This window comes from Nematolebias whitei, chromosome 15, assembly GCF_014905685.2.
Source record: "Nematolebias whitei isolate Nwh7 chromosome 15, NemWhi1, whole genome shotgun sequence".
Taxonomy (NCBI): Eukaryota; Metazoa; Chordata; class Actinopteri; order Cyprinodontiformes; family Rivulidae; genus Nematolebias; species Nematolebias whitei.
In genome coordinates this window covers 11,418,796-11,435,399 of record NC_056512.1, presented here as the reverse complement: position 1 = coordinate 11,435,399, position 16,604 = coordinate 11,418,796, and the positions used below count along the sequence as shown (strand labels likewise).

At 40.3% G+C, this 16,604-nt stretch overlaps 1 protein-coding gene across 1 annotated transcript in view; it reads left to right on the top strand.

Moving 5' to 3' along the window:
• LOC119422036 (acidic repeat-containing protein) overlaps positions 1-16,604 on the top strand; it is a 36,192-nt gene that overhangs the window by 10,139 nt on the left and 9,449 nt on the right. Inside the window, exon 2 of the mRNA XM_037689377.1 lies at positions 3,708-3,793. Coding sequence (XP_037545305.1) covers positions 3,708-3,793 — 86 coding nt within the window. The remainder of the gene's footprint in view (positions 1-3,707; positions 3,794-16,604) is intronic.

Below are 16,604 nucleotides of genomic sequence, written 5' to 3'. Positions count from 1 at the left end.
CTGCTCACTGAGAGGCAGTAACTCTACCAACTGCGCCACCATGCTGCCCCTACAGTGATAAACAATAATTATTTTAAAAATGGTCAAAATTTGCCTAGCTTAAATTCTAAAATGTACTCTAGGAGATCATCAAAGTTCATGCTCAAACATCCAGGTACCAAATCCAATAATGGTCAGTGAGGTCATCTCGACAGTTTCTTCTTTTGTAGAAAGATGTTTCGCCCTCTATACGGAGGGCTTCATCAATCTGAGGAGTCCCAAGTAAACTGTTTCCCAACCAAGCAGTTTACTCCTTAAGTGGACCAACCAGTTTGCTGGAGATAAGATGGTTTCTGGGGGCTGTACTCTAGGAGAATTAATCCTAAATCCTAAATGTGGGAATGGCTGCCATGGTAGGTAAGAAGCAGGCTGAGGCAGGAAAGATGTAGGCTAGGGCTTTAACAGACTACTCGAGTAAATGACAGGTCTAAAACAGTTAAATCTGGTCCTCAAATTCAAAAAAACAAAACAAAGCAAAACAACAAAAAAATGTAGAAATGTTTCGTCTCTCATCCGAGAGACGAAACGGATGAAACATCATCATTCTCCCAGCAGACAAAGGAAGGTGCACAGTGATTTTGAACCAGAAAGACTATCATGAGAAAGTTATGACACTCCTTAGTGACTTAAACACTTATGAACCTCTGAAAAGAGATCCAGGAAGTGGTTACAAGAAGAAATTGATAGATTGCCTGAAAATTTTGGAGCAGGACAAGGCTATTGACTGTTTTCTGTACCACAGACTGTACCCAGGGGAGGCCACACCTAGTCTGTATGGTTTACCTAAAATCCACAAACAAGGTGTACCTTTAAGACCAATCGTTAGCATGATTAACTCTGTCACTTACAATGTTTCCAAATATCTGGCGTCTGTACTCATCACTTTAGTTGGCAGCTCAGAACACCACATACAGAACACCATGGACTTTGTGGATAAGGTGAGGGATGTCATCATGGAGACTGATGAATAATGGTCTCTTTTGATGTCACATCACTCTTTACGTGCATTCCTGTTGATGATGCAGTAGAGGTGGTCAGTTTAAAATTAAAATCAGACACCACTCTGAGCAGCAGGACCACGCTTTCCACAGAACAACTGTGTCAACTCTTGAAACTGTGCCTGCAGTCAACCTACTTCACATATGGGGAGCAATATTATAGGCAGAAACATGGGTGTGCTATGGGGTCTCCAGTTTCTCCTATTGTTGCCAACCTGTACATGGAGGAGGTAGAAAAGAGAGCCTTGACGTCCTTTTCAGGGACACCACCAAGTCATTGGTTCAGGTATGTTGACGACACCTGGGTTAAAATTAAATCTCCGGAAGTCCAACATTTTACTGACCACATCAACTCTGTGGATAAATACATCAAGTTCACACGAGAAGATGGAAAAAATGGCAAGTTGGCTTTCTTGGACTGTGAGGTCTCAGTCTCTGATAGAGGACATTTGCAAACTGAGGTGTACCGCAAACCCACCCACACAGACCAGTATTTGCAGTTTGACTCCCATCACCCTTTGAAGCACAAGTTAGGAGTTATCAGGACTCTGTATCACAGAGCAGACAGCGTCCCCACTAGCTCAGGAGCCAGGCAGAAGGAGAAATCCCACACAAGACAGGCTCTAGAGCAATGTGGATATCCTAACTGGGCTTTCCTAAAAGCAGAGAAGAAAGAATATATAATTATAATAATTTAGAATAATATCATTTTGTAGAATATATTTAGAATTTAATATTAGTTGTAGAATAGAAAAGACCCATGGAGCATGTGGAGGGGCATTAAGTGTATAACAGATTATAAAGGCAGGAGTGAACAATGCCCCAAAGACCCATCATTGCCTGATGCTCTCAACAAGTTCTATCCACACTTTGAAAACCCAAACAGACCACCCAGCGCCAGACTCACCCCACCACCAGATGAAGAGCTTTTCAGTGTGACCTCAGCAGAAGTAAGGAGTACTTTCAGGAGGATTAACCCTCACAAAGCAATCGGCTACCAGTAGAAGCAACCAAATGGATTCCTTCCAGCAGATGGACTGAGCGGAGAAGGCCCAGTCTTGGCAAACAGGTAGAAACATTGCATCAATAGTCTGGAAATATTTCACAAAAGATGAATCTTCCGGTTCAACTACCATAAGGAAACAGAAAATGAATCAACTTCCTGACTATTTGGAGCTCGTTGCAAACCGGTGTTATACCGTATATTTTGACCATAGGGGGCGGTGTTGCATGCACTGTTGCAGATCACAGAATATGGTGTAACACCGGGTCCAATCGACCAAACCAGAACCAGCTTCCTCTGACCTTGTTTCACAAACAAAAAGCAAAAAATATTCATCTCTAAACCTATAAAAACCTATAAATATATTAATCTCTAAAACTAAACCTAATGCGCAACACAGCTGGCGGTGATGCGGGGTGGTCATCCGCCCCACTGTTTTTAGTTTTGTTTTTGACATGCTGCATGTTATTTCTTTCACTTTTGCAGCTTAATAATAATAATAAATAATAGTGTTCGTTTTCCTGTGACTTATTTGCAGTATGATAAATGATAGGAGCATAATATACTCTCCCAATGTTTTGTTGAACTTTTTTTTGGTAAATAATAAATGACTTTTATTTTGCGGTTTTATTATTTTTTATTTTTTTCATCTTGAGATCCTATGACGTCATCAACTACTTGAGTTCTACTCGAGTTGTATTATGTTAATGTCGAGTTTTAAAATTATGTAGTCGTTCAACCCCTAATGTAGGCAGGGGTGAACAACAAAATAATGTCCACAACTTTGAATACTGTTTTGAACACTAAATTTAGATTTGATTTTCAAAGACTGGCCCCTCAAAATGCAGATGCACAACTTGCTGTGGGTTTGGTTGCAAACATTCAGAATTTATGAGTCTGCAACTGAAAATTTGCCAAGTTTTCTAACAATTTGGTTTCACCACCAACAGCCTAGTGAATTACTACCTTTACAAACAAACTTTGTTGGGTAACTTTTTTCCCCTCACTGTTCTTTGGGAAAATTGCCTTGTATTTAACCAGTTTATGATGCAAAACAACACAAACCTGAAAACATTCACAGGAATATAAAAAACACTATGGATTTTTACATAACATTACTTTTACAGTATATCAAAGTTTCACACAAAATGTGCTGCAACAAAGCATGGACAGTGTTCCTCATGACAGGTCTTCAGTGAAAATATTCACAGACATTTGAGCAAATAACCATCAAGAGTAACAGTGCAAATTTTCAACTTGAACCGTTAGAAAATTTTTAATGTTTGAGATAGCAAATTATATTTGGCAGGTAAACCATGTAATTTTGAGTGGTGAAATCACAATTTATGTTAGCTTGGGGGCAGTTGTGGCTGAGTGGTTAGAGCAGTCGTCCTCCAATGCAAGAGCTGGGAGTTCGATTCCCCAAGCAGTCACATGCTGAAGTGTGCCTGGGCAAGACACTGAACCCCTCATTGCCTCCGATGTATTTCCCATCGGTGTATGAATGTTATAAAGCACTGATTATTCTTTGCACAGAAATATTAAAGTGCTGTATGAATGGGTAAATGAAGCACAGACTGTGTTGTAAAGTGCTTTGAGTCTCTCGATCAGATAGAAAGGTGCTATATTACAGTCCATCTAAAGTTATATATTTATAATTTGTACAGGTGACGACGACGATGATGATGATGATGATGATGATGATGGTGCTTATCACAAAGGTTCTCTGTGCTCATACTGTGAATTCTGTGAGGTAAGCAACATTATTTCATGAGAAAATCATTATTTTAAAAACCCGGTGCGAATGCTAAGTTTTTTTTTGTTTGTTTGTTTTTTTCTTCTGTTCTGAATGACTGCTGAAATGTGCTGGGAAAAAATAAAACTGTGCTGAAAGAAAAAAGTAGCAAAAAAGAAAAGAAAAGTTGCCTAAAGTAATATAAATATACTAAAGTATAAAATAAAATATAATATAATATAAAAAGTATAATATAATATAAAAAATAAAGTATAATAATAATATAAGTATTAGCAACAAAAGTAGTCAAATGCTAGCTAAATATAGTCATCCCTCACTGTATCACGGGTTTAAAAAAAAAAAAATCTAATTCTTTATAGCGGAGTTTTTGCTATATACCGCGGGATTTTATGTATTGTATGCCACTACTGCTTGTGCAAGTGGAGGAGGAAGCGATCTCTCATCTCCTCTGCACTGTGCATGCATTCTCCTGCTACATCGTGCACAGCCGCATCATACCACTCTCAGAGTCTGTGCACTTCAGAGATCAGTCTGAAGGGCTTCCTCTGTCTGCTCAGCACCTGTCACTCTGGCTATGTGAGGCTGTTTCACAGGTGTATATTTCCTCTGGATCTCAGCCTCCAGAGGGGCTCAGAGCTCACTCCACCAGAGAAATCTCATCCTCCATGGCTCTGGAAGTGTATGGGGAGTGTCAGTGCAGGACATCTGCACAGCAGCTTCCTGAGCTTCTCTGTGATCATTCATTTGTTTTTATCTGCATGATGTCTCCAGCTTCTCCCTGACTCACTCTGTCCTCAGATTTTTGTCAGAGTGATGATGCAGATGTTTGAGTGAGCTCTCCATCCTGCCTGTTCGCACAGCAGCAGGGTTTGATGTTTCAGCCTTCAGTCTGATGCAGAGATTTTTTCTCTCTGCTGCTCACCGCATCTCAGGCGCACAGATTCAGTGGCGCATAATTACGAATGATTTGAAGGCTAAATATGGACTATTTCAAAGATAGTAAGCAGATATCTGTGTGATGTAGTCTATGTCTCACTGGGTCCATTCAGTACTGAATGGACCCAGTGAGACATAGACTACATCCTGCTTCACATTTAACACGCTAGTGATGGCCTTAAAGGGCAAAGCCTAGACAAAATAGAACGTTGGCTACATTACAGTAACCCCAAATTCTCTGAGTATAGGTGCAGCCCTTTAAGATCTGGTCCTCACTGGCTCCTAAATGGTTGAGGAAAATGTCATTTGGGAGTCTATTCCCAGTCTCAGTGTAATTTATATAGGGGTGGGGCCCACACAACAGGTGGGAATGGAATGAAAATTTCAGTTGTGTGCAAAGGGTAAACCTAAGATTGGGGAAGGTTTGTAGGAGTGTGGGAAGAGTTTATAAAGCCTTAGGTTGTTTTCACACCTGATAGTCCGGTAGACTCGGTTCGGTTCGGGACCAATATTCATAACATTTTGTTTACATTTGAGCTGGTGCGTGTGCATTCACACTGCGCTGTGCAGTTGAGGCAACCTGTTGAACCAACCTATTCCCCTGCTCACCTGTGGGGGCGCTGCACCAAGAACTACTGAAAGAAACAACACAAAAACCTCTGAAGACATGCTTCTTCTTCTGGAAATAAAAATAAAAACGAAGTGGCATCAAGTTTTAACAGTTTTAGGAGTTATATTTTGTCATTTTTCAAAAATGGACTTAGCATGAGCAGAAGATGAGACAGAAGACCATGCAGAATATTGTTTTTCACACAAGGCAGCTGACGGCTCCATATAAGGTCAGAGAAATGCGTGTTTGTTTGTACTGCGGAGCGGCCCAGTCTGGTTGCTTTCACACTGTACTCGAACCGCTCTGGAGTTCGCTTCTACCGGACCGAGACCTAGGTTTTAGCCCGGGCCAGAGTTCGCCTTTTTGTTCCGTGACAGAGTTCGATGGTGCGTTCACACCTCCCTAAATGAACCGGACTTTCTAGTAAAACGAGCTAGAGTTCGGTTAAAGCGGACTAAACAGGGCTGGTGTGAATGCACCCTTAATATATATGTAAATAATAAAATAAATATAACACTGATACTTTGTGGATTTTTACCTATCATGGGATCTCTGAAATATAACCTCCACGATAAGTGAGGAATCACTGTGAAGCAAAACAAAACAAAAATTTGCTAAATGTTAGCAAAAGCTCCAAGTAGCAAAATGCCATCAAAACATAAAAGTAGTAAATTTTTCATTAAAACTTAAATACCAACTAAACTAGCAAAATTCTAGTTAGATATAACAAAATTTTCAATTCAATTCAGTTTATTTATATAGCACCAAATCACAACAAAGTTGTCTCAGGGCACTTTACAGAAACATTCCCATACATAAAAGCATATTAGTAAAGTTCTCTATCTAAGGAATCCAGCAGACAAGTTGAATCTTGGCTTCGTTGCAGTCTCCAATCCTGAGCAAGCACAGTGGCAACAGTGGAAAGGAAAAACTCCCTTTTAAAAGGAAGAAACCTCCAGCAGAACCAGGCTCAGGACAAGCGGCCATCTGCTTTGACCGGCTGGTTTGAGAGGACAGGAAGGAGAGACAGACGAACACAGAATGGTAGGTCCAGGTATAGATCCAGGTGTACCTGAACGACAAAAATACACATGTTAAGGATAGAAAAAATAATTACAAATACAAAACAGGTTGAGCAGAGTAAGTAAAGACAGAATTAGAGTGAAAATTGTGGTCAGTTTGTCCTCCAGCAGTCTAAGCCTATAGCAGCATAACTAAGGGACAGCTTAGGAAACCCAAGCCGACCCAAACTATAGGATTTAGCAAAAAGGAAAGTCTTAAGCCTCGTTTTAAAACTGGCTTATGTGTCAGCCTCACAGACAGAGATTGGAAGTTGGTTCCACAAGAGAGGAGCCTCATAACTGAAGGATCTGCCTCCCATTCTGTTTTTGTAAATTCTAGGAACCACAAGTAAACCTGCAGCCTGAGAGCGAAGTGCTCTGTTAGGAAAATATGGAACAATAAGATCTGTAATATAAGATGGAGCCAGGTTGTTGAGACCTTTGTAGATTAGAAGTAAGATTTTGAATTCTATTCTGGATTTGACAGGGAGCCAATGGAGAGAAACTAAAACTGGAGAAATATGATCTCTCCCACTAACTCCATTTAAAACTCTGGCAGCAGCATTTTGGATCAACTGAAGACGTTTTAAGGAAGTATTTGGGCACCCAGATAATAAACCATTGCAATAGTCCAGTCTAGATGTGACAAATGCATGGACCAGTTTTTCTGCATAATTTTTAGATAAGATATTTCTAATTTTAACGATATTAAGCAGGTGGAAGAAGGCAGTTCCAGTAACATTTTTAATGTGGGGGATAAAAGACATGTCCTGATCAAAAATAACACCAAGATTTTTAACATTAGAACTGGAGGACAGACTAATTCCATCTAAGGAGGGAGAAAGACTGAAAAATTCCTTCCTAAGGTGCTCAGGTCCATAAACCAAAACCTTAGCCTTGTCTGTGTTCAACAGGAGAAAATTAAGGGTTGTAGTGAACTAAGCCTCAGGTCAAATCTGGCCTTGAGGGCCTTCCTGGGACAAGAACTGTATTTCATTGATTTGAGTCCAGAAACACAAGATTAAGTTCATCCAGAGACTTTCTAAGTGTCCTGCACTGATCAATTGAAAGAACACTCTCTTTTTATTATCATTACTATTTTCTTGATTATCAAAGTGTGTGTAGTTCAAACCATTTTTAAATGTTGAAGTGAACTACTCATTTTAAATCAACTGTGAAACAGTATTAGTGATTTTTTAATCCTCATTCAAAGTAGAAATCAAGTTAAAATGTGTTACAAACAAATTATGCATTTTCTGATTTTCTGTCTGAAATGAGCAAGTGTAAGTTGGTCCAAGGTTGGAGACAAACTCAAACAAGTTGTTGGAACGAACTGTCATGTTTTTAAATCCTCTCAGACGTAAATAGAGAAGCTGGCACCTGTTTTCCCCCAACTCGCCTAAACATTTCTCTCGTCTGTCTCAAAAACATCTTCTGTCTGTTCCAAAACAATTTTTCTGTTTTTCTGACTTCTAGAGACCTCTTACGTCACAAAAACACACCCCTGATTAGCTATTTCAGCCAATCAGGACTTCCCAAATGAACCGGAAATAGAACTCTTTAAATGTCGGCACTTCCTAGTTCCAGCCAGTGCGGTGGGAGAGCAGTTCAGTTCGGAGAGCAGTACCGAACAGAAAAGTGCTGGAGAGTTCAGGAGGTTCCAGACATGATCCGAAGTTCTTCCGAGTCTTGTGGGAATTATGCAATCTTCCACATCTGAGTGGAACTCTGACGGACTCACAACTCATGTGAGCCCAACCGAGAGGTGAACGTGTGCTGCACTAAGTACCGTCACTACTCCGGACGTTTCCCAACCATCCTACGGAGACGCTGGAAATGGTAGCGTTAAATGGAACTCCGTACCAGCTGATTCATCTTCAGAGAGGTAACGAGTCGATTTCCTACCGAAGCGTACCGGGGCGAAACTGGGTTCGGATGGAGAGTGCCGTTCTTATACCGACACATAACAACCCCTCATCCATCTTCTCTCTCAATTTTAACTCCTTCATTCCCATTTTTAAACTCTTCTATCTTGCCAGTAATTAATCCAGATATTTTCAGAAATGTCTGTTGGTTTAAAGTTGCAAGGGAAATCATGGCCGTGTGGTTTTCCTGACTGTAAAGCTAATTAATTAAGCTGTTATTGTAATCAATCTTGCCAAATTAATGTAAATGTTTGATGTTAAACTTTGATTCTGTTAATAAATGACCGCATTCATTTGATGGGTCAAAGATAATTAACGTCTCACGTTACATTTAATAATTCAATGCACAATAGAACTCAGTCCAGAAAAATGAAAGAATCCGTTTAATTTATGGATAATATATCACAGATATATGTTCATCTACAGGGTCATCCAGGTTTTTATGTCTTTAAGACATGCTTTTAGTCTGAGTAGCTGATTGGATTCATTGGGTTTAATGGACAAATATAATTGTGTGTCATCAGCATAACAATGAAAATTTATCCCATGCTGTTTAATAACTTTACCTAATGGAAGCATATATAAAGTAAAGCGTATTGGCCCAAGCACTGAACCCTGAGGAACTCCATGACTAACTTTGGTGTATGAATATCCTGATGCATGCTCAATAATCCAGGTAGAAAAATCCAAGAAAGTTCAATCTGGTCCTCTGGACATTCAAAAAAAAAAAAATAAATAAATAAAAAATGTAGAAACGTTTCTACATTTTTTTTTTTTGCTTTGTTTTTTTTTTGTTTTGTTTTTTTTTTTTGTTTTTTTGAATGTCCAGAGGACCAGATTGAACTTTCTTGGATTTGGTGTATGAAGAAGATTTATTATTTAAATTTACAAACTAGAATCTATCAGATAGATATGATTTGAACCATTTTAGAATTGTTCCTGTAATCCCAATATCATATTCAAGCCTCTGTAGTAAAATATTGTGATCAACCGTATCAAATGCAGCATTGAGGTCTAACAGGACCAGTATAGACACAAGTCCATTGTCTGAGGCCATGAGAATATCATTAGTGACTTTTACTAGTGCTGTTTCTGTACTATGATGAGCTCAAAACCCTGACTGAAACTCTTCAGATTATTTCTTTGTAGATGTTTATGCAAATGACCTGCAACTATTTTCTCTAGAATTTTTTAGATGAAAGTTAGATTAGATATAGGTCTGTAGTTGGCCAGAATTTCTGAATCAAGATCAGACTTCTTAAGTAAAGGTTTAATTACAGCAACCTTAAAGTGCTGTGGTGCATAATCATTCATTAAGGACCAGTTAAGTAGGTCCAAACTTATGACATCAGTTAGGAGAAATACAGGTCCTTCTCAAAAAATTAGCATATTGTGATAAAGGTCATAATTTTCCATAATGTAATGATAAAAATGAAACTTTCATATATTTCAGATTCATTGCACACCAACCAAAATATTTCAGGTCTTTAATTGTTTTAATACTGATGATTATGGCATACAGCTCATGAAAACCCAAAATGCCTGTCCCAAAAAATTAGCATTTTTCATCCCACCAATGAAAGACAAGTGTTTTTAATACAAAAAACGCCAACCTTCAAATAATCATGTTCAGTTATGCACTCAATACTTGGTCGGGAATCCTTTTGCATGAATGACTGCTTCAATGCGGCGTGGCATGGAGGCAATCAGCCTGTGGAACTGCGGAGGTGTTATGGAGGCCCAGGATGCTTCGATAGCGGCCTTAAGCTCATCCAGAGTGTTGGGTCTTGCGTCTCTCAACTTTCTCTTCACAATATCCCACAGGTTCTCTATGGGGTTCTGGTCAGGAGAGTTGGCAGGCCAATTGAGCACAGTAATACCATGGTCAGTAAACCATTTACCAGTGGTTTTGGCACTGTGAGCAGGTGCCAGGTCATGCTGAAAAATGAAATCTTCATCGCCATAAAGCTTTTCAGCAGATGGAAGCATGAAGTGCTCCAAAATCTCCTGATAGCTAGCTGCATTGACCATGCCCTTGATAAAACACAGTGGACCAACACCAGCAGCTCACATGGCACACCAGTGACTGTGGAAACATGACACTGGACCTCAACCAATGTGAATTCTGTGTCTCCTCTCTTCCTCCAGACTCTGGGACCTTGATTTCTGAATGACATGCAAAATTTACTGTAATCAGAGAACATAACTTTGGACCACTCAGCAGCAGTCCCAGGCGAGATGCTTCTGACGCAGTCTCTTGTTCAAAAGTGGCTTGACCTGGTGAATGCGGCACCTGTAGCCCATTTCCTGCACACGCCTGTGCACGGTGGCTCTGGATGTTTCTACTCCAGACTCAGTCCACTGCTTCCGCAGGTCCCCCAAGGTCTGGAATCGGCCCTTCTCCACAATCCTCCTCAGGGTCCGGTCACCTCTTCTCGTTGTGCAGCGTTTTCTGCCACACTTTTCCCTTCCCACAGACTTCCCACTGAGGTGCCTTGATACAGCACTCTGGGAACAGCCTATTCGTTCAGCAATTTCTTTCTGTGTCTTACCCTCTTGCTTGAGGGTGTCAATGATGGCCTTCTGGACAGCAGTCAGGTCGGCAGTCTTACCCATGATTGTGGTTTTGAGTAATGAACAAGGCTGGGAGTTTTTAAAAGCCTCAGGAATCTTTTGCAGGTGTTTAGAGTTACGTCGTTGATTCAGATGGTTAGGTTAATAGCTTGTTTAGAGAACCTTTTCATGATATGCTAATTTTTTGGGACAGGCATTTTGGGTTTTCATGAGCTGTATGCCATAATCATCAGTATTAAAACAATTAAAGACCTGAAATATTTCAGTTGGTGTGTAATGAATCTGAAATATATGAAAGTTTCATTTTTATCATTACATTATGGAAAATTATGACCTTTATCACAATATGCTAATTTTTTGAGAAGAACCTGTACATCTTTAAACAGTCAGGTTGGGATGGGATCTAGCAGGCATGTGGATGGTTTGGATGCGGTTATTATTTTTGACAATTCAGAGAGCTCAACAGGACAAAAACTGTCCAAACATAAATCAGGCTCTCGTGAAATTTTTAAAGTTGCCTCATTTAATAGGGGACTAGAGATAGTAGAAGGAAGGATGGTTTGAATTTTCTCTCTGAAATAATTTTATTTATAAAGAATCTCATGAAGTCATCACTACATATAGTTGTAGGGATACATGGATCAACAGAAATGGGACTTTTAATTAGTCTAGCAATAGTACTAAACAGAAACCTAGGGTTATTTTTATTCTCATCTATTAAAGATGAGTAATATAAAGTTCTAGCGTTACGGAGAGCTTTTTTATATGTTAGCAGACTATCTTTCCAAGTTAAATAAAAATTTTCAACATTAGTAGAGCGCCATTTTCTCTCCTGGTTTATAGTTGCCTGTTTTAAAGTATGTAACTCAGAATTGAACCAAGGAGCCAGTTTCCTCTGATTGATTACTTTCTTTTTCAGTGGAGCAATTTTATTAAGTTTGCATTGAAGTTGTAAGATGATCAACTAGATGATCTAAGTCACCGTTCTCTGATGCATTACTCTGCAAGACAGAGGAAAACAATGATGGAAGAGATTGTTTAAATTTGGTTACAGCATTTTCTGATAAGCACCTGCTGAGATTAAATTTACTCTCAGTGACTGTGTAGTCATTTAATGTAAACTCAAATGTTATTAAAAAATGGTCGGACAGAATAGGATTTTGAAGAACTATTACCAAGTCCTTAATCTCTACACCATAGGTCAGAACTAAATCAACAGTGTGATGATAAGAATGAGTAGATGTGCGGACGTTTTGGGTAAAACCAAATGAGTCTATTAAATTATTAAAGGCTATGCTTAAGCTATCACTCTCAACATCCACATGAATATTGAAATCACCCATTATGATGATTTTATCAGTATTTGACAGTAAGTCAGTTAAGAATTCTGAGAGTTCAGCCAAAAACTGAGAGTAAACGCCTGGTGGACAATATATAACAACTAGTAAAAGTGGCTTTTCTGACTTCCATTTTGGATGAGAAAGACTGAGGGACAGTGATTCAAAAGCATCATAACTAATAACTGGTTTGGCATTAATCAATAATCCTGACTGAAAAATAGAAGCTACTCCTCCACCTCGGCCAGTTGTTCTAGGAACATGAAAATTAAAATAATTAACAGGAGTGGATTCATTTATACCGACAAAATCCTCCTGTTGTAGCCAAGTTTCTGTCCGACAGAATAAATCAATATGATGATCATTTATCAGTTCATTAACTAACAGGGATTTAGAGGAAAGAGATCTGATGTTCAATAATCCACATTTAATGATTTTATGATTTTGCTCTGGTAACGTAACTGTGTTTATTTGAATAAGATTTTTATGGTTTATATTTTTAGAGCTGATTTTTTGGTTTATTCAATTTGAGCCGTGGGCGAGTTGACACTGTTTCAATGTGAGTGTGGGTGGGTAACAGAGGAGAAGCAGCAGAGAGGCGTGGAGGACTACAACTCTGCTTCCTGGACTGGACCCTGGGTTGTCAATAATTTGGGGGATAAACAAAATCAGCCATATTTCTAGAAAGAAGAGCGGCTCCGTCCAAAGTGGGATGGAAGCCATCTCTCCACATCAGACCAGGTTTTCCCCAGAAAGAACTCCAGTTATCTATGTAGCCCACGTCGTTGTCAGAACACCACCTGGACACCCAGCGGTTAAACAACAACATACGGCTAAACATGTCATCGCTGGTCAGGTTGGGGAGGGGGCCGGAGAAAACTACGGAGTCCGACATGGTTTTAGCAAAGTCATACACCGAAGCAACATTAATTTTAGTGACCTCAGATTGGCGTAACCGGGTGTCATTACCGCCGACGTGAATAACAATCTTACTGTATTTAGCTTTAGCCTTAGTCAGCAGTTTCAAATAAGATTCTATGTCGTCCGCTCTGGCCCCCGGAATGCATTTAACTATGGCCGCTGGAGTCCCTAAAGCTACGTTTCGGACTATGGAGCTGCCAATAACCAGGGTCTGCTTCTCAGCGGGTGTGTCACTGAGCGAGGAAAATTGATTAGAAACGTGAACGGGTCAGTGATGAACTGGGGGCTTAGCCTTAGCACCACGCTTGCTCCGGACCATCACCCAGCCGGCCTGAGGTCCCGGCTGCTCGGGGTCTGCTGGAAGACTGCTAATGGGAGCTAGCCTCTGTGGTTCCGCACTGTCTAAGGGGACCTGGCTAGCTACTGGTTTTTCTACAGCGCGGAGCCGAGCTTCCAGTTCAGACAGCCTCTCCTCCAAAGCTACCATAAGACTACATTTGTTACATGTATCATTACCACTAAAGGAGGCAGAGGAGTAACTAAACATCTGACACACGGAGCAAGTGAAAACAGAGGAAGCAGAGAGAGAAGCAGCAGCCATGATAGCAAGAGCTAGCAGAGCCAAATACACAAATAAAAACCGAGAAGTGTTGAAAGATAAGAGGTGTTTTAAACACTATCCAACAGTAGAAAAACAATTGTACTAAGTGTGTTTGTGAACTAGAATGAAAATTTTTGCAAAAGACAAATAAATCCAAAAAACAGAGATGACTCGAGCAAACAATTCACTCGAGCTACCAACAGACAAACAGGAAGTGACACAATACGTCTCACCACGAACGTGCAACGTCAGCCATGGAAACGATTCTCAACTACTTCCTAAAAGTAGCAGGCTGGCTAAACCAAAATTAGCTAAAAGCTAGATAAATTCTAAAAAAAAAAAACAAATCTGGTTGAATGATTCAAGTACAAAAAGCTAGTAAAATGTTTCAGAATGTTACAATTAGTATAAGTAGAATTAGCAGTATCAGAATTTGCATTATTAGTTGTAGAATTTATTTAGAATATTAGAGTAATATTAGAATAATATATAATTATAATAATTTAGAATAATATCATTTTGTAGAATATATTTAGAATTTAATATTAGTTGTAGAATAGAAAAGACCCATGGAGCATGTGGAGGGGTATTAAGTGTATAACAGATTATAAAGGCAGGAGTGAACAATGCCCCAAAGACCTATCATTGCCTGATGCTCTCAACAAGTTCTATGCACACTTTGAAAACCCAAACAGACCACCCAGCGCCAGACTCACCCCACCACCAGATGAAGAGCTTTTCAGTGTGACCTCAGCAGAAGTAAGGAGTACTTTCAGGAGGATTAACCCTCACAAAGCAATCGGCCCAGACAACATCCCCGGGAAGGTGTTGAAAGACTGTACCAATAAGCTTTGTGAGGTGCTGGCTGACATATTTAATTCCTCATTTACCCTGGCAACAGTTCCCACCTGCCTGAAGACTGCCACCATCATCCCAGTCCCAAAGAGCTCTATAGTGACTGGTCTGAATGACTATTGGTCAGTGGCCTTCACCCCGATAGTCGCTAAATGCTTCAAAAAACTGGTCATGACCCACATCAAAACAACCATCAACATCAACAAGGACCCTCATCAGTATGCATACGGCGAGAACCGATCAACAGAGGATGCCATCTCCTCTGTGGTCCACAGTGCTCTCACCCACCTCCGTATGCTCTTTGTGGACTTCACATCTGCCTTCAACACCATGATCCCCCAAACACTGATGGACAAACTACTCACACTAGGACTAAGCACCTCCATTTGCAACTGGGTCCTAGACTTGTTAACAAACAGACCACAGTCAGTGAAGAGCCACAACTTCTCCTCCTCCACCATAACCCTCAGCACTGGCTCCCCTCAGGGATATGTGCTGAGCCCTCTCCTGTTCACTCTGCTCATGTATGATTGTGCACCTACTCATCCAGGCTGTCATATAAAGTTTGCAGATGATACTGCGGTGGTGGGATGCATCACAAACAATGATGAGTCCAGCTACAAGCAGGAGGTGGAACACCTGGAGAGCTGGTGCAAGGAGAATAACCTTCACATCAATGTGAAGAAGACAACGGAGATGATTGTGGACTTCAGAAGGAACAAACACACCTACCCTACCTCTCCCGAAAATAAGAGGATCTGTGGTGGAAGTGGTCTCCAGCTACAAATACTTGGGTGTGCACCTGAATGACAACCTCAGCTGGGACAACAATACTACCAGCCTGATCAAGGAAGCTCATCAGAGACTGTACTTTCTCAGGCGGCTGAGGCAAGCTGGTCTGGGAAGCTCAGTCCTCACCTCCTTCTACAGGTGTGCAGTGGAGAGCATCCTGTGCTCCAGCATCAACGTGTGGCATGGAGGCTGCACAGCTGCAGAAAGAAAAGCTTTGCAGAGAGTGGTGAAGGCTGCACAGAACTCTGTTGGAGTCAGTCTCCCCACCATCACAGGCATTTACATCTCCAGATGAAGGAAGAGGCCACCTGCATCATGAAGGACCCCACTCACCCAGCACACACACTTTTTGCCCCACTTCCCTCAGGAAGGAGGTTAAGGAGCATTAAGCGTAGAACCGCTAGACTGAGGAACAGCTTCTACCCTGAACCTGTTAGACTCATGAATCTCTAACCAGAATAATCACTGTGAGAAATCACATCATGTTGCTGCTGATCTGTTTCATGTTGATGTGTTCGTTTGTGCTCATCTGCTCACACAGACTCACGTTCGCTGCTGTTCTGCGGAGTGTTTTTATGCTATTAGTGCTTTGCATATTTTTAGTTGATGTTTTTCTTAGTTCATATCTTAGAAGTTATTACTGTTTTTATTTTACATCTTATTGTTGGATGTAACTGGGACCCTGTGTACATAATTTCGTTCCACCACATGTACCACATGTGGTGCGAACGACAATAAAGCATCTCTGACTCTGAGAGGCCCTTTTTGAGCCCCCTTTTTTGAGTAAGACCGTAGCATTTCTGCTGCATTTCAGATGTTTGTCTTCAAAACAACAGCAATATTTTTCTCTGACACTGAAGCGTTTTAAATCGAGGTCTCAGAGTGTAGGTGTTTGGAAATGTCTGGCATCAATGTGAAATTGTGCATGTACACTAAGAACAGCAGCAGTTAGTAGATTTTCTGTGCAAGTATGAACAACCGTAACAATGGGAGATAGCATTAAAGTGTTTGTGCTGCTCACTCTTTTCTATGTATAAGAGTTTAATGAAATACAAAAATGACACCGCCATCTAGTGACTGGACATGAAAACTATAGAGTTACATGTTTACCCATGAAAACTGTTTACCCATGTAAACATGAAATAATTTTTTTCACAGTCAACATCAGATAAATGCTAACATGTCCAGAGATTGTT